Source organism: Camelina sativa, chromosome 5, assembly GCF_030686135.1.
Source record: "Camelina sativa cultivar CO46 ecotype springtype chromosome 5, ASM3068613v1".
Taxonomy (NCBI): Eukaryota; Viridiplantae; Streptophyta; class Magnoliopsida; order Brassicales; family Brassicaceae; genus Camelina; species Camelina sativa.
Window position 1 is genome coordinate 6,142,141 of NC_141884.1, and position 18,823 is coordinate 6,160,963.

General features: G+C 36.0%; 2 protein-coding genes and 2 pseudogenes across 3 annotated transcripts; 3 read left to right on the forward strand and 1 right to left on the reverse strand.

Moving 5' to 3' along the window:
• Positions 1 to 683: 683 nt before the first annotated feature.
• Positions 684 to 5,516, reverse strand: LOC104785824 (TSL-kinase interacting protein 1). 2 transcript variants are annotated; one of them, XM_010511110.3, is made up of 13 exons: positions 5,009 to 5,516; positions 4,425 to 4,599; positions 4,242 to 4,324; positions 4,099 to 4,146; positions 3,882 to 3,991; positions 3,439 to 3,523; positions 3,060 to 3,339; positions 2,732 to 2,839; positions 2,489 to 2,643; positions 2,173 to 2,411; positions 1,397 to 2,075; positions 1,204 to 1,323; positions 684 to 1,118 (listed from the first exon to the last, which is right to left on the reverse strand). In XM_010511110.3, the coding sequence occupies exons 2-13, from the start codon at positions 4,537 to 4,539 to the stop codon at positions 942 to 944; spliced, it is 2,199 nt and encodes a 732-aa protein (XP_010509412.3). In that variant the 5' UTR covers positions 4,540 to 4,599; positions 5,009 to 5,516; the 3' UTR covers positions 684 to 941. The 2 variants fall into 2 exon arrangements, with proteins under 2 accessions (XP_010509412.3, XP_087369330.1); XM_087513204.1 differs by having other exon boundaries at positions 2,732 to 2,842; positions 5,009 to 5,500.
• A 783-nt stretch (positions 5,517 to 6,299) lies between these two features.
• Positions 6,300 to 8,341, forward strand: LOC147943306 (uncharacterized; annotated as a pseudogene).
• Positions 8,342 to 12,798: 4,457 nt separating this feature from the next.
• Positions 12,799 to 14,715, forward strand: LOC104788944 (putative F-box protein At1g60180). Its single transcript, XM_087452790.1, has 3 exons — positions 12,799 to 13,809; positions 13,971 to 14,132; positions 14,229 to 14,715. Exons 1-3 carry the CDS (start codon positions 12,874 to 12,876, stop codon positions 14,508 to 14,510), a joined length of 1,380 nt encoding a protein of 459 aa, XP_087308916.1. The 5' UTR covers positions 12,799 to 12,873; the 3' UTR covers positions 14,511 to 14,715.
• Positions 14,716 to 15,108: 393 nt separating this feature from the next.
• On the forward strand, positions 15,109 to 15,633 carry LOC104788946 (putative F-box/LRR-repeat protein At3g18150 pseudogene; annotated as a pseudogene).
• The last annotated feature ends 3,190 nt before the right edge of the window (positions 15,634 to 18,823 follow it).

Sequence of the window (18,823 nt, forward strand, 5' to 3'; positions counted from 1 at the left end):
TAGGACTCATTATTGAGACTTGAGAGCTGAATATGATATCCTTCGTAAAAAAAAACAAAAAAAAATGTTGAAATTATACAAATCCATAGTTCTTCTCTACCTATTGTTCGGATAAAAGCTGAATCCGACGGTGTAAACTTATGACCCATACGGTTTGGTTTAATGAATCAAATCGGGTTGTAAGTTGATGAAATTTGGTTCACTTAGGGTGGAGAGTGTAGTGTTGAGTTTTAGCTTTTAAATTAGACTAATCGTTGAGAGCGAGAAAACTGAATGTTTTTGGGAATAGAAGAAAAACCCAATTTGAACACTTTTGATCAAGACAACAATCATATCTAGTTTTGAATGATTTTTTTTCTTTTCTTATAACTTTAAATAAAGAGTCTAGTGTTGAAAAAACCTTGGGTTATACTGATCAAGTGTAGAAAAGTAAACGTTTGGAATCTTTTCCAGATAGAATATTAAAAATGAGAGAAAAGGAGTAACTTAGTCCTATCATGCTTTATCAAGAAGATAATGGATACTTAAATTTGGATGGCGATTTGATGAAGTTGAACAAATGGTTTGACCCCTACAAAGAAATTAATTTCACGAGAAAGTTAAGTTTTGCGTCCTGAATGTTATTTTACTCAAAACTCTTGAAAGAATTTGTTAAGAATTTAGAAGATTCTGCGACATTCTTATTTGCCATGAAATTTCTATAACAAAAGAAAAAAAAAAACGGCATGATAGCCAAATAAACATGTAGTAAATAACAACAGTGTAAGGGTACACATAAACATGTAACAACACAGAAGACTGTGTTGAGAGAAAGAGTTAAACTTACATCAGATTTTTGTACAGTGAACCTATCAGTTGGTGATAAAGTTTCTTTTTTAAAAAGGCAAGAGTCACTTTCTTTTCAACTATCAACATTTGGACCCCTAGCTTTTGGTTCCATTTCAGACCATGTTAGACTTATCCTTCTTGTTGTCGAACCCGAAGAGCGAGCAGTTCTGAAAGGCATCGAGGCTGGTCGCTATCAGACGGCTCAAACCCCCAAGGCTCTCACTGAGGATCAAATCCTCTGTATACTTTGAAGATCTAATGTCTAAATCCAGTGGTCCTAACGAGTCAGGCTGCATAAAACAAAGGAAATAAGAGTTTTTGAATATACAGTATGTTGTTTTTCACTTTGGACGAATATGAGATTTTGAGATTTACCCAATATATATCCGCAAGCCCACAATGGGTCTTCCCTGGAGAATCCATCGAATGGGGGTCTATTGGACCCTCTTCCATAGGCTCTCCATGGTCAGGAAGCTTCTCATCGATGGATAAAGCCTAAGAGAAGTATTGTATCAGATGGTTTATTTTTATAAACTGTTGAAGTGAAGTTTGAGACTGATATAGTTACCTCCACCAATTGAGAAGGTTCTCCATTTACTCTGCCACCACCTCGAGGAGAAGCAACATTAGCCAACTTGGAGGAATCTGCGAGACGATTATTTTGGAAAGAGAAGGCATCACGTGTTTCTTCATCATCCCATAGAGAGGAAGAGCCAGAAGTCATCGGTAGTGGAGCACTTGGCTTGTTCTGGTGTCTTAGTATATGAGCAGCAATTGCAGCATCAAAAGAGTCAGAGGCAAATGAAACATCTCGAAGGAGGCAATGTGAACCCTCGGTGGCAGGTGGATCCCCACCATCACTATCTATGTCATCGGGCACATCAGAGAGTAGATCACCTATACTTATGTTAGTAAGACTATCAGCCCATTCTCCTGCTGATTGAGCATTACCGCTGATTAAGTGCTCAAGTGGAGAAATAGTTGGTGAAGCAGGTTCATAATCATCTCTATATTCTGCGGGACGATCATGGGTTTCACCAGAGGCACATACTAGACCCAGGCTGGGTTCTACAGATGTCCGTTGTTCGGCAGTTGAATGCACAGACAAGGGTCCTGATTCAGTAAGGAGCATATTGACCTCGTTCACCCCATCCACATTCATGTCATCCTCGAGTGAAGGGCAAAGATCTGAAGTTGGAACTTGGGAAATAAAAGAGCCTGATGCATCATGGACAAACCAACCATACCTGCAAAGAGATATAAGAAAATTAATTTCGTTTATCCTGTATGATATAATTGGACAGAGATAAACCTGCACGAGACTAGGAAAATATGAGAGCAAACCTTAAGCGGAAAACCGAGGGACTTCCGACCATTGAATGCACTTCTGCTGCACTTAGAAAAGAGTCATGGGTCCAGCTTTGCTGGCACGTTATAGTTTCTTTTCGTGCATTGTAAGGAAATAGCATTAGCTCTCCAGTCGCACAACTTGAGCTTCCCCATTTGCGATTGAGATGTTCCAGTACAGATGATATCTTCTTGCGATTACTAAGGGTAAGTTCTAGATGCGGATTGTGCTTATCCTGTTAACAGATCAAGCTCCATTTCATGTCTCAGAAAATTATTGCTCCAATCAGTTTTATTCATATTAGAAGCTTACCATTTCCAAGGATCTTCGAGTACATTCATCAATCGGGAACAACTGAAGTTTCAGCTTGGCAGAAAACTGCATATTGGCATCACTGAGAGGAACATCACCAGATGAGCACAGAGAAAGTGGAGACTTTCCGGTTAAATATCTTGTGGAACCTAAATCTAAGATAAAAAGAGAATCCAAGATTTGCACATGTTAGTTCTCAAAAAACATGCATCTAAGAAAATGAAATATTATCCCATACTAAACCTTCTTGATCATCCATATCTTTGTCAATTGATGTTCGTTCCAAATGCTCTGCAGCATCAGCAACCAGGGAGACCCCATCTATCGCAGCTTTTTCCCATTTTTTATAACCTGCTGAAAAGGAATGAACTGCTTAGAGTCAAGTAAGAACCTGGAACTACATCAAGTTTTTAAATAGAAACTTAAAAAACCTAATATAAACATGGAAGATTGAAAGTAGATGATATCCAAAACTTGTATGAACGCTGAAAAGTGAAAACACACACACAATATGGGACTGAAGAAAACTGTCTATCAAAGAAACATGCATAAAAACTAGCAGAGAAAGAACCTTGTTTTCGTCGCTGCCTTCCACCTCTCCCAAAGGCTGTATCTTCTTTTTCGTCACCAAGGTTGACACCTAAGCTTTCAACATGTTTGGTAGATGCTCTTCCAGACCCTAGCTTTTTAACATTTTGGCCGTCGGAGAGAATCAGTTTAAATGGACGGTTATCCAATCCTCTGTCTCTGCTATGACTTGAGATGTTTCCGAGGGAAGCAGACGAGAAATTTTCTCCCTGACAAGCCCGTTTCCTTATGCTCTTTCTGCGGTCTTTCAGCAATTGGTGTTCCTTCATGCAAAGGGTTTGTTAGACAATAGTTTGAAAACAATTCCTTGTCAAATCCAAGATGGCTTAGAGTTAAAACGAAATTTGCATTTGCCAACTAACCAAGGCCTCTAAAAATAGCTTGAATCTCCGGGGTTTGAGATGAAGTTTTGAAGCTTTGCAGCTATACTTTTCCAGTAAAGACCACCTGCAAGTCACATGAAATAGCATGTTTACTTTAGAACAGACGAAATCATGATATGTGGAATCATCTCAACCAGGAGAACGAAAGATGGTATAATGTCTGAAATATAGGTCAGTTGCTACTATCTAATCATGTATGAGGTTGCTGGCAGATATTATCAATGCACAAGAGAAACAAGAAACCTTTCCTAACCATTATCTTGTCACTAACAAGAAATGCATAACCATACTACATAAGATATTATAGGCGAATGGCAAACTTAAATGGAGAGCAATGTTCATCATTTGTTAACAATAATGTAACAATCTACAATACCAGCACAAAGCATATATAATAGAAAAGAAATGTAAATATCAAGTACCATCGTAGCATTGCAGCATTTGTGTCCTTTGGATTCTTGGCATCAAGACTCAGTTCTGGACCCAATAGTTTATTCATACGTCTCACTAAACGATAATAGTAATGCCTGACCTGCAAATCACACACAAAAAAATCCACAAACATGAGAAACTAAAAGCAAAACACCAACAAGAGAAAGTGAAGGAAAAACAAACCCAAGGTTAAAAAAGGCAACCAACCTGGTCCTTGTTTTTGCTTTGGACACGAGAGGTAATCTTCTCAAAATTCTGCAATAACCAACACACAGAGAAAAACGTCACACACCAAACAACATATACACGAAGAAACCAAACTCATTCAACTTCAACAACAAATTGATAACCTTTCCAACTTGACGAAGAGCAGTGAAGAAACTTTCCTCCTCCTGATGCGTCCACGCAGCCCATTGCCTAGTCGGCTTCTTAGCTGCTCTCCAAATGAATGATATCGTTAACAAAAAAAACGCAGTTTCCATTAAGAAAATCAACCCAGCTCAAAAACACTTATAAACCAATGTGAAACATACCAGGAAACTGAGCAACACTGATAGAAGCAGAAGAGAGTAAATTAGGATTGCTGTTCTGGTTTGAGATATGGCCCTCATCGATAGGGCGACCTTCGGGGTTCCTCTCGGCTTGCATTTCGCAGTAATGCTCGAACTGTTTTAAGCATTCATGCTTTTCCTTTATGCTTCCAAGTTCCTACAAATCAGAGCAATGAATCCAAACCATGAAAATAGAAACTCAGAACAACTGTGGATGCATAATCACTATGATCATCAACTTAAACTCACAGGAAATTTAGCAACAACATAAATTTTACATTCATGACACAAAACCCTAATTTCGAAGCAATAAAGAAGAACAAACAAATTCACCCCCAAAAAAAAACCCTAAATTTAATTTCACCAGATCAATAACAAAACGCCTAATTCGATTTCGATTCAATTTAATTCGATTATCTAATATAGCTTAATCGACATAGTAAGGTAAGACGAAATTTTGGAAAATTTAAGAATTAGGGTTACTAAATACATACTCCTGAATTAGGAAAAAAAACAAAGTGAGAGCAAGTTTGACCCCAAAAAAAAAAACACGAGAACAATTTTACCTGAGAAAGATACAAAAACGTGAGAAATGGATTAAGAGTATGGGATTGATGAAGAGTACTCGGAGAATTTAGGGTAAATCGAACGAAATTGAAGCCGAGGATATTTTTCCGACGAACATCTACGGTTGAACCAAGAACGAGAGAGACGAGAGACCAAAAAAAATAAAATTTTTATTTTTCTTGTTTTTTTTTTTAACATTCACATAAAATTAAAAAGAAAAATAAAAAATTAAAAAGGGAATGTGATTAGTTAAATTTGTACTTTTTTAATCTAAGATGTAAAAATTTAAAGATGGGTTAGTAAAAGTAGACCCTATATTTTATATCAGAATTATATTTTTTAAATTAAATGAGTTTAGTGTTTTTTTTGTTAACTTTCGAAAGAATCATTCAAAGATATTTAATTATTTTTAATGAACAACAAAGGAAACAAATAAAAAAAGGTCACTCTGCCAGTTGCCTTCTTCACGCTAAGTATATTTATTTAAAGTTAAACTTACCAAAATTCGATAATTAGGTTGATGGAGGTATCTTTTTCTACAATTTAACGAAAATAAAAAAAAATTATACTAATTATTTTGCCTCTTTGAGAAAGAAAGGGAAAAAAAAAAAAAAAAAAAAAAGATTGGTTGGGTCGTAGCACGTGGCTTCGGTTGGCATCTCACAAGTCGCATGATGTAAAAAAGTAGCGTTTACAAAAGTTAAATTAAAACGCCAAAAGTAATGTTTCAAGTTGCGGTGAAGTGTTGAGAACTGAGATATAATGTTTCAGGGCCCTGTATAGAATTGGGTCTGCTCCAGTAAAATATATGCATGGGCTTTTCTTTAAAAAACCCAAACGTATAATAATTTTGAGGACCCATCTTTATATTTTTATTATTATTTTCCTCTTTAAAAAAAAAAAATCAAAATTTCTCATTTTTTTCAGTTAAAAGTTAAAACATAATATATAACATTTTTTTTTCTTCTTCAAAAGATTTTATGTATGGCGTCCTTTCTCTCTGAAAAGGGCGATTCTTTGAGCGATTTACAGTTATTTTTTCGATTGCTTTCTCCTTGCCGGAGTGTTCCTCCGATTGCATCTTATTTACATTCGGAATTAAGATCTGTCGGTTTTCTTCTGCCCAAGCGGTTACATGGCAGTTTCTCGATTCCGTTTATCTCGTTGGATAACCGTTTCGGGAAACCGCCATGGCCAAACATATATAAATACTCACTTCCCGGCATCTTTTCTGTTTCAATTCTGTTATCCCCTTCTCTCAATTTCATCGCCTTTTCCTTACTTACAACTATGAGTGATAACATTAGGAAATCCCTCCAGGATCTTGATTTGGGAATCGATGACGCACCGGTTCCACTTCCTCCACAATTCATCGCAAAGGCGGTTTCTGCGAATCGCTTCTCTTTGGTGGTTCAAACTGTGAATCCGCGTAAGCAAAATCTAAGAGCCTTAATTGACCACATGCCACGGTTTGGGGGTTTGAAGGGTCGGTGGTTGGTCGAGTTTTGGGTCCGGGGAGAGCGCTATTCGTGTTCCAATCTGAAGAATCAATGAATAATGTTCTGCGCCGTGGTCCTTGGTCTTTTAATGGCTGGATGCTATCTGTTCACCGTTGGCATCCGAACATCACTGATGAGACTCTGAAGATAATCCCACTCTGGGTTCAGATAAGAGGGATTCCTCTTCTCTATCTCTCATCCGACATGGCCAGGTATGTGGGTGACCAATTAGGACCAGTGGATCCGGTTGATTTTGATGAAAATGCTCATTTGGTCGAGTTTGTATGGGTTAGTATAGATTGGAATGTAGATTGGCCATTACGTTTTCAAAGGAACTTCCAGTTTACTGTCGGCGATAATACTATCATTAAGTATCGCTTTGAGAGACTCAGGAAATTCTGCTCTAAATGTGGTTCCTTGAAACACGATGTTGCTGACTGTGATTTGGATGTGGTAGAGGAACAATTCTACCAAGAACCCCCGCAAGACAATGGTCCAAATGATGGTCCAATTGATGCTGCTCAACCGGAGGCAAATGATGTTATGTCTGACACTAACACTCTCTAAACTATTGACCCTTTTGAGACGATTCCCGGTCTCAAGAACCACTTCTCCACTCCGGGTGCTGGCCCAAGTTCTGAACCTTCCACTACACCAAGTGTTTTCGAGGACACTGAACTAACTGTTGAAAGGCTCCGCTACCTGCATGCCAAGTTTAGCAAGCAGTTTGTTGACACTTTCTCTCCCATTGAAGATGATAAGTGCTCAAACAGAACATCTTCTCTTGGTTGATCCAAAAGGAAACGAGTGGACGTAGAAGCTTTCTACCAACGATGGGAGGCTGTTGAGGATCAGGCGGTCCTATGCCAGATCCGCAAGAAAGACCGAGTTGAGTCCGAAGGCTCCTGCTCTGCAGGTAACAAGATCGACGGAGGCGCGGGGGGGCCCGGTACCCCCATTGTTCCCCATATGACGATCGTCTCTTGGAATTGCCAGGGTCTTGGTGGATCCTTTACTCAATTACGTCTACGTAATATATGTTGTATGTATAAACCTAATATATTATTTCTAGTTGAAACTCTTAATAAGTGTAGTATGGTGTGTGACTTTGTTAACTCTCTAGGATTTGCTAATGTAATAACTGTACCCCCTCAAGGTAGGAGTGGTGGTCTAGCATTGTGTTGGAAAGACAATGTTTCAGTATCCAAAAACTTTCAGGATGCTCGAATCATTGATGTAAACATTAAGTATTATGGGTTTGCTTTCTATTTGTCCTGTGTTTATGGTCATCCGAATTCGGAATTAAGATATCAACTGTGGGATCGACTAGAACAAATTTCTGTAAACAGAGATGGTCCGTGGGCGTTAATAGGAGACTTTAACGAAATTCTATCCAATGAGGAAAAACTTGGTGGTCCATTACGTGCTGAATCTACCTTTAGTGATTTCAAACATATGGTGTCAGTTTGTGATTTAGCTGATTTAAGATCAACAGGGGATAAGTTTTCTTGGGTGGGAGAAAGATATTCACACACTGTGAAATGTTGTTTGGATAGAGTAATGACAAATTCAGAGTGGACTGCAACTTTCCCAAGAGCTACATCGGAGTTCCTTGACTTTAGTGGTTCGGACCACAAACCAATAGTGACAAGATTGGGAATTTTAAACTCAAGCAAGAATAAGTCTTTTAGATTTGATAAGAGACTAATATGTGTTGCAAACTTCAAAAACTATGTCCATGAAGGATGGAATTTCTGTAAGTCTCAGCAGCATCATACAATCGTAGATCAAATAAGGAATTGCAGACGTTATATGGCCAGGTGTAAGCGTTAAAACAATCTGAACTCTGCCAAACAAATTAATATTCTTCAGTATCGTCTAAACAGAGCTATGTCTAGTCTGCATCGCTGTGACAGAGACCTCATTCCAAGACTTCGACATGATCTTGCATTAGCTTACAAGAATGAAGAGATTTATTGGAAACAAAAGAGTAGGAACTTGTGGCTCCAGGTTGGAGATCGAAACACAAAATTTTTTCACGCTTGTACAAAAAACAGATTTGCCCAGAACTACATTTATTCTATAAATGACGAAGAGGGCAATACTTTTAGTGGTGAAACGGCTGTTGGTCAACATGCTGCCAATTATTTCCAGACAATGTATACTTCTATGCGACACAAGGTATCCCCTAATGATTTTGCGGACTTTATCCCAACTTTGACTGAGGAAATAAATGACGAACTCACAAGGGACTTCACCAGTGAGGAAATATTTAAAGCTTTATCATTGATCGGTGATGACAAAGCGCCGGGACCTGATGGTCTTACTGCAAGGTTCTACAAGGAATGCTGGGATGTTGTGGGAGAAGATGTTACGAATGAAGTTAAACAATTTTTTCATTCTTCTACGATGAAACCAGGGATAAATAACACAAATATTTGCATGATTCCGAAAATTACAGAGCCAGTAACTCTCTCGGATTATCGTCCGATTGGACTATGTAATGTCATTTATAAAATCATCTCCAAATGCTTGGTAATGCGATTAAAACGACATCTAGATGCTATAGTTTCGGACTCTCAAGCGGCATTCATACCTGGTCGTTTGGTCACAGACAATATATTGATAGCTCATGAACTAATGCATTCTCTAAAAGTGAGGAAGCGGGTCTCTCAAACATACATGGCTGTTAAGACGGATGTTAGCAAAGCGTATGACCGGGTGGAATGGAATTTTTTGGAGACTACCATGCAGTTGTTTGGCTTTTCTCCGGTTTGGATTAAGTGGATTATGGCCACGGTCACGTCTGTTGAATATGCAGTTCTTATTAATGGCACTCCATTTGGTAAGGTGGTTCCTGAGAGAGGAATTAGACAAGGTGACCCTTTGTCACCTTATCTATTTATCCTGTGTGATGATATTCTTAGCCACTTAATCAAATCTCAAGTATCCTCTGGGCATATACAAGGCATAAAAATAGGCAATGGAGTACCAACTATCACACATCTACAGTTTGCTGATGATAGTTTATTTTTCTGCCGAGCAAACATTCGAAACTGTCAAGCATTAAAGGATGCTTTTGATGTTTACGAATATTATTCTGGACAAAAAATTAATACCTCGAGATCTCTTATCACTTTTGGCTCTCCTGTGTTTGGACATCGACAGAATGTTATGAAAAATATATTACATATTTCAAACCAGGGTGGAGGAGGAAAGTACCTTGGGTTACCTGAACAGTTTGGTCGTAAAAAAAGGGAGATGTTTGATTATATCATTGAACGTGTGCGACAACGTACTACGAACTGGAGTTTTAAGTTTCTATCCTCAGCAGGAAAAGAGGTGCTTTTAAAGTCAGTTGCGGCAGCCATGCCAGTGTATGCAATGTCCTGTTTTAAGTTGCCTCTGGGGCTCATTTCTGAAATAGAAAGTATCCTTATGCGGTTCTGGTGGAAGAAAAGTGCAGCTTCAAGAGATATATCCTGGATTGCTTGGAAATGTCTCCAATACTCGAAGAAAGAAGGGGGTTTTGGTTTTAAAGATCTATCAAAATTTAATGATTCGCTTTTGGCAAAACAAGCCTGGCGGATTCTTCGTCATCCAAATACATTGTTCGCCAAGGTAATGAAAGCCAGATACTTTCCGGACGAATCCATCCTTGATGCTACACCTAAAAAGTTACAATCCTACGGCTGGTCCTCCAAACTTTCTGGTCTGGTTTTGTTGAAAAAGGGTGTGAGACATATTGTAAGCGATGGCACGTCCATTCGCATCAACATGGATAATATTATTGCTGCTCATCCGCCTCGCCATGCTAATATCATTAATCCCACAGAGACGTGTTTCCTCTCTGACCTTATCCTGTCCAATGGCCCAGTTAAAGCATGGAATATACATGTTGTTGAAAATGAGATTAGTCTTGAGGATGTTTCACGAATCACTTGCCTTTATATTCCTCAATCAAGTCCTGCAGATAAACTAATTTGGCACTATAACAAATCCGGTGAGTACACGGTTAGGTCTGGTTACTGGCTAGCCACACATGATCCTTTTGATAATGGTCAAGCTCCTATTGCTCCACATGGTTCTATCGTTCTTAAAAAACAAATTTGGAAGCTCAAAATATTGCCCAAAATTAATCACTTTCTTTGGAGCATTTCGTCAAAATCAGTGGACACTGCTACACGTTTGGTAACTCGAGGTATCCCCATTGATACTATATGTCAACGATGTAAGATGACTGTGGAATCCATTAACCATGCTCTGTTTCTTTGCCCCTTATCCCAAGCTGTTTGGAATTCAGTGAATGTTCCCCAAGTGTCTTCCTTCCATGCGAGAGATGCCGAGATTAATTTATCAACTTTAATGGACATATATTTGGACGACTCGAGGTCTGATGAAGAGAGGTTTCTTCCGTTTTGGCTAATATGGAATATATGGAAAGCGCGTAATAATTTTATTTTCAATAACATACGTGAAGATCCTCTGTTCTGTTTTCATCAAACAAAAGGCGAAGTCTCGGAATGGATAGCGGCGACTGGTGGTCTAACAAAAACTTTTTCTATTTCAAGACATTCAATTCCCCAGGTTTGGAAACGACCTATATCTCCAATGGTCAAGTGCAACTTTGATGCAAGTTATTCCTCTGTGACGAATAAAACAATGGGCGGATGGATCATTAGAAACTCATTAGGTGCTGAGCTTGTATGGGGTTCGTCTATTCTCCGAAATGCTCAATCTGCTTTGGAAGCTGAAGCTGAAGCTTTACTTTTTGCAATGCAGCAGACGTTAGCCTATGGTTTTGATAATGTTTGCTTTGAAGGTGACTGTAAAATTCTAATCGATGATGTCAACGTTCCTTGATGGATGTTTCATATATAATTTACTTCAAGATATCCAATCTCTTGCAAACTATTTCAAGACTGTTTCATTTTCATTTTCTCACCGTTCAAGTAATGATGTAGCCCATGTATTAGCTCAATTTGGATGTCATAACACAGATTTATATATTGCTTGTACTAATCCACCTCCTTGGATGTTGGAGCCTCTGTATGTTCACAAATTTAACTATTAATAAAGTTCACTTTTGCCGGAAAAAAAAAATATATATATAACATATAAAAACCACATTTTTTTAAAGCCCACTACATCATACAATAAAATAAAATAACATGTTAATAATATTTATTGTAAAAAGAACCAAGAAATATAATTTATTCAAAATGTCAATCTGTTTCTAGGGAATTTTTTTCTTTTCAATCGTTAAATAGTTAATAAACGTTGTTTAAGCACTTTTAAATTTTTTTATGTACTGTATAGAAAAAATATGTGGGTAAAATTAACATTTAAAACTAAGAGATATAGGTGCTATAATACACGGTTAACGTTTTCCAAAAATTATAATATAATAATAAAAATTATTGTTATATTTCTTTTTAAAAAATAAATTTATATTGAGATAGTATTTATTTTTAGTATTGCAATTATTTGTTAAATATACGTATATTTTTTTGAATACTAATTATTTTAAAATTTTATAGTATTTAATTTGTTTGATGTATGGTATAGTTTTATATTGTTTGTTTGTTGTATATGTGCATCATTATTTTGTGAAATATTTTAAAGTAGTAATTATAATATCATAATTGTGAGTAACTAAATTTTATAAATTTATCAATCTCATAAATTTAGTTTTACCAACCAGCCAACATTAAACACACATATTTTTTTCTTCATAAATTGAATAATATCTTTGTTTTTAAAAATTTTAAACACAACATATGCAGAAAAAAAAATCTATATATTTTGTTAATCATAAGTATTATATAATAATTCAAAAAACTTGTAGATAAAATAGAAGAAATTAAGATGATAGGAGAATCATTATTTAACATCTTAATAAAATCTTCTAAATATAGTTATTAAAAATAATTATATTATTATATACTTATATATAAAATCTTAATTTTTAAAATTCTGATTGGTTTATAAATTTTTTAAATTTATTATAATTTTCATCCATAATTAAGTAGAGAGAGAAAATATTTCTTTTTAGGAAACTATATTTTTATCTTTAAAAGATTTTATTAGTTTAAAATTAAAATTATATTTTTATCTTTATTGAAAAATTAAACAATTACCTTAAGACCAATGGCATGACAATATAACTTTTTATCTTTTTTAAAGTTAATTTTATATTTATACTTCTCAATTAATGTAGTAGGATATCATTAACTAATTAATAAAATTTGCTATATATTATTTGACTAGTCTATTAATAAAAAAAATTTAGAAAAAAGGACACGAAGTCATTAGATTGTGTCAAAGATAAAAGATACTAACAAAATTTAGGTTAATAAAGTAAAATGGCGCAAGAGAGCTCCAGAGCCGCTTCAAGTCTTCCTAGATTGTGTAACGATCATCTTCGTGGTGGTCATCTCCGTAATATTGACTTAATAAGCTCGTTGCCTGATGAGATCCTCCAACATATCCTCTTCTTTGTTCCGACGCAACTCGCCATCACAACTTGTGTCTTGTCTAGACGATGGAGGCATGTATGGTCCGATACACCTTTTCTTTCCTTTGTTGATAGCTATATGCCGCCAGGCAATGCTGCTTGGATAAACGAAGCCCTAACTCGCTGCACAGCTCCCAAGATGATCAAGTTTCATCTCAAAACCAGAATGTATCACACTGCTGCCGACGTGGACAGGTGGATAGAGTTCGCCATGTCCCGCAACGTGGAGAATCTATCCCTCTGCGTCGGTCAAAATTCTAATTATCATTATAACTATAACATTCCTGATATCGTCTACATCAATTCATCTATTAAGCAACTCAACTTTGAGTTACCACATGTTTGTATAATTCCCTCATGTTCTATATCTTGGACATCGCTAAAGAAGTTGTCCTTGTCTTGGAGTTCTCTCTCCGATGAATATGTTGCTAAGATTCTATGTGGTTGTCCGATTCTCGAAAGCTTAAGATTGAATCATTGTCCACATGTTAGGGTTCTTGCTCTCAGCAAATCGCTGGGCGTGAGAACATTAGAAATAACCTGCAGCCGTTTTGTGTCGGGGCCAATGCAGATTGTGGCACCAAATGTCCATTCTCTCAGAATGCACAACTATCAGTTACCATGTACTTTAGTTGATGTCTCGTCTTTAACTGTAGCTAAAGTGGACGTTTCCCGTCACTCAGGTCGGGAGACAATCAATGATTACCTATTTGAATCCCTTCATGAAATGCTAGAGAAGTTTCAGAATGCAGAGAAGCTTAATTTTGGGTGCAACTTTCTTCAGGTATGTTTTAGGATCTAACGTCTACAACTCTCTTACTTACTTTACTAATGTTGGTTTCACAGTTAACGTGTGCCGATGGATTAGTTTTCATGAGGCCTGTATAAGTTTACGAATGGTACTAATAAGTATTTTGTTTTGTGGTTCACTATCACTTATCCTAGCTTTTATCTGTTGCGGAGGTTCGTGGTATTACTTTTCCGATGTTGAAGATAAAAGCTTTGATTCTTGAGACAGAGATCTTTCAGTGTATTATTCCTGGTATAGAAACACTGTTGCAAAACTCACCTAATTTAAAGACGGTGACAGTTCATGCAAACACACAGGTTCGTATATTTACCATAAACTTCTGTTGTAACTATCATCGAGTTCGAATAATCCAAGAATCATGTTTTCTTTTGTTGTTTTCTTCTGTTGAGAAGAACTATTATAACGAGTACGTGGGCGTGGGAGGTTGGAGATCAAAAGATGGAGCCTCTTGGAATAGATCCCACTGTGAATTAGAGTCGAAGCACGTGGCTTCATTTGTGGAACTTGTGCTTAAAAACACAAAGGCATTAGACAAGATGGTTCTACAGTTATATGGAGATTACCCTAGGTTGAAGTTTGAAGAGTTGGTTCAAACACTTCCTCACAACAATACTGTCTCCATTGTGCTCTCAACCAGTCAGAATGGCACACATCATATGAGTGGTGAATCATAGGGTTTAGTCTTGAGTCTTGATGACCATCTTACATGGAACCTCAATTAATTAATCTACAGTGTTTTTTTGTTTTTTACTTACACATTGGATCTGAACCTGGTTAATGACACAATGGCCATCTTAGTAAACAATATTAGACTGCAACTTTTAAGCACAATTTCATCAGATTTTTCAAATTAAAAATCTAACTTATTTTCAGTTTTTATAAGCTTTCCATTGTTGTACAAAATTCCACTTTTGGTGTGGTTCTACTTGAGATTGATAAAGAACCAGCCTGTGATAACACGAGAGAAGACCAAAGTATATCACTGGATGTGGATCCAGATTATATAATAAGTAATAATTGTTTGAAGAGAGCGGTTGGATTTGCAATGGTTTTTAAGATTATTGTTGGTTTGATTTGGTTATCAAACTCGATTAATATGTTTTGTATGATTTTTGTGAACTCATCAACTCATTTTAACCAAACGCATAAACCATTTTGATCCATTAATATTAACTAACTAAAACACACCCCAAGTAATATATATATATATGGCGGACAACAGCTTGCTCGACAGCCGCTTCACATAGCCGCCGCAATGATCATCGCCAGAGTATGGACTTAATCAGCTCCATGCCTGATGTGATCCTCCAACATATCCTCTTCTTTGTTCCGACGAAACTCGCCATCGAAACTTCTGTCTTGTCAAAACGATGGAGGCAAGTATGGTCCAATATATCTGGTCTCTCCATTGATGATTATAAAAATGATGCTGATGCGATAAACGAAACCTTGACTCGCTACACAGCTTCCAAGATGATCAAGTTTCATCTATCAAGCTGCATGATCAAGCACACTGTAACCAACATTAACAGATGGATCGAGTTCGCCATGTCCCGCAACGTGGAGGATCTATCCCTCTTTGTCGATTTTGTTCATGGTTATAACATTCCTGATTTATTCTACATCAGTTCCTCTGTTAAGCAACTCTGCCTTGTGTTACCATATTTTCATAGGACTCTCAAATGCTCTGCATCTTGGACATCTCTGAAAAAGCTGTCCTTGTGGTATTGTTTTCTCCCAGATGAATCTATTGCTAAGATTCTATATGGTTACGTTGTCCGGTTCTCGAAAGCTTAACATTGAATAACTCCAAACAACTTGAGGTTCTTGATCTCAGCAATATCGTTGCGACTGAGAACATTAGAGATAAGGGGGTCGGGACAAACGCAGACTCTGGCACCACATATCCATTGTCTCACATTGCGAAGCTCTCAGTCACCACTTACTTTAGTTGATTTCTCTTCTTTAACTGAAGCTAAACTGAACATTGGAATACAAGCCAGCGTCATGGATGGTTTACATCATCTAATAGTGTCAGTGACTAAAATGCTAAAGAAGTTGGAGAATGCAAAGAGGCTTAGTTTTGGGGGGAACTTTCTTCTGGTATGTTTTGAGACCATTCTTGCATTCTCTAATATTGTCCTAAACTCTTTCTTACTTACTTTTACTTATGTTGGTTATGAGGCTGTATAAGTAAGTTTACGAATGGTACCACAAGATCCAATGTGTTTTTTTGTTTACGTACATGATTCAACTCCTTCTTTCAAAACCTTCACTACCGTATTATGTTTAGATCGATTAAATCCATACTTTGAAAGAAGTGGTTTGAAGTATAGATCTTTGAAACTGATCGATCGATCGATGAGTAATTGTTTATAACAGAACAATATGTATCGGAAACTGCAAATTAACTTCAACTTTGATCTCAGTTCTCACGGTTCTATCAACTTAGGTATATATGTAACCAATAGTATTAACTATGCGACTATGTACGTCGTTTCTATACGAAGACCATCATTAATGAATTATTGAATTGTATAGTTCGTTTTGGTTAAAATTTGACTTATCGTTTGTTGTAAATGGTTCAAATTCAACGAATGGCAAAAGTCAGAAGACGCAGCTACGACGGAATGGATCACATTTACTTTAATTTGGGGTTTTCATCATTTCATGCTCAAATTGTTTGACATGTTTAATTCGTTATGCCAAGCGTAGAGATTTGACCCGGACACTGATGCTAACATATATATATATATATGTGTGTGTGTACATGTAAAGCTTTGTTTATTCTCAAGTCAAACTGTTTGGGAGACCAACCTAATGATTTCTATAGTCAAGGACATGCTTTGAAGTTTGAATTATGATTCCTCGGGTTTTTATGATGACATAAATATAGTGGTGCGTTGAAGATAAAAATAATGGTATTACAAAGAGATGATGGTTTTAAAATAACATTATATTAACTCGTATTCTTTCGAATTTGAATGATATCTTTGTAAAATAAAATTAAAAATTTGACAATTTTCTTTTTTCTTTTTTTTTTCTTCTTACAAACGGATCAAAATATGATACGTGGAAACGCTGGACACCAAAAAGAACTCCTTGCATGAATTTTTTCAGGCTCACATAAGAATTCCCGAATATGGACCTCCTCGTCCTCAATATAAGATTGAATGAATGGCGTACGAGTCACAATTAGGGTATTCATATATGTTTTCACCCAAATAACTTAACATCATGTACTAGCTTGCTATATTATAAGATGCGGTAAGTTAGGCTACGTATTCACATCTTCTTAACACCAAAATAATTCTCATAGTTCAAAGTTCAAACGATAGTTCTATCAAAATAACTGTCAAGATCAATCGTTACTACATAAATGATACTAATAGAATTATTTTTGTCATCTCCTAATTAAACTCAAACTCGTATGATAGTAAAAACGTCAGGATCGGCCTGTCCCTAACCAACAGATTGATTGATGAAGATGCATCATCTCTCACGCATATATAAGTCAAACCAGCATATTCCAAATCCAAACCCTTTTCAGATTCGCGACATAGACCCAAGTTTGGCGCCAACACCATACAACATCAATGATCCCACATGCTTTATACATATCATATGCCGTGTTCGGTGTTACTAGTACTGTACATAATGTCTAGTATTATTGTAGCTTTTTTGTAAACAGTAAACACCTGAATAATTGAATAACCATTAGACTAATAACAAAACGCAAGTATTTATCTTTTGCTATCATTTTCATAACTGACAAACATGATTCACTGTTACCTTTTGTCAACAGCTATTACTGTTGACAAAAATAAGAAAAAAAAAAAGAACTTTTTGACTGGATTATGAGAAATAGTAACTACTTAAAAAACTGTTTCTGCATATAAAATAAAATAAACTTATCTGTTCATAATTCATATTCATGAACCATTATAATCATTTGAAATCATATAAACTGATAGTTATATATATTCTTTATAATTACCTTTTTATTTTAGCTATGTGATGTTTGATCTAATTCTTTTATACTAATCACACTCACTTATTCCACTTAAATTGTATTCATTAATGTTTCACACATGTCCTCCATTTTTTAACTATATATTGAGAGCTATAGATTTGTGGTGAGTATAACAGAGTATCCGTAAAAATGTCGTAATATTACAATAAACTAGAGAGATGGAGAGATCTATAGATAGAGGTCCACTAATTTGCGACCACAAAATAGATATCCACTATTTTTTTGCATTTATCTAATTGCTAAGTTTCTTTGTATTTCATGCTGCCAGATCCACTTCCATGAAGGAGACATGAGGTGGGCATTGATTGGATTTTGCAACCTATCACCTAATTCATATTATCATGATCACTACTATATATTGTTATTACTTTAATATTTGTCAATATATATTCATAGTGAGCAATGACATAACATCTTAGGTGGATTCCCATTTTGATTAAATAGATGAATGTATTTAGTACCGTTTCTTAAATATTATTTAGCTAGGTTCAGAAAATTCCAAATACGTTTCTAGGTACAGAAAACCACCTTTTGAAATTTGAGGCTAAAACAAAGTTTTAAAATTCAAGATGGCGAAGATGTATATTTAGATGATATTGGTAACTTGACCAGGGTTTGACAGACTTAACTAACAGAAATTTGAATTTATTTTTCAAAGGATGACGATTATATTTTATGTGTACTATTAATTTGACTATCTTAAAATCTTAACCTCTTCCTCGTAACAAACGATAAACGATAGAATACGTTTGGTTTATTCGATCTTCTTTAGTCCCGAATGATAAAACTTCTTTACATTATTTGTTTGTATTGTCACTTTCTTATTATATATATCTCCACTAGGACACTAGCTTACATCGTTACGTGAGACATATATTTGGCTCATATGAAAGAAAAAGTTAAGGGGAAATCAATTACTATTTTTTCTCTCTCTCTATGTCTATGGCGACAAGA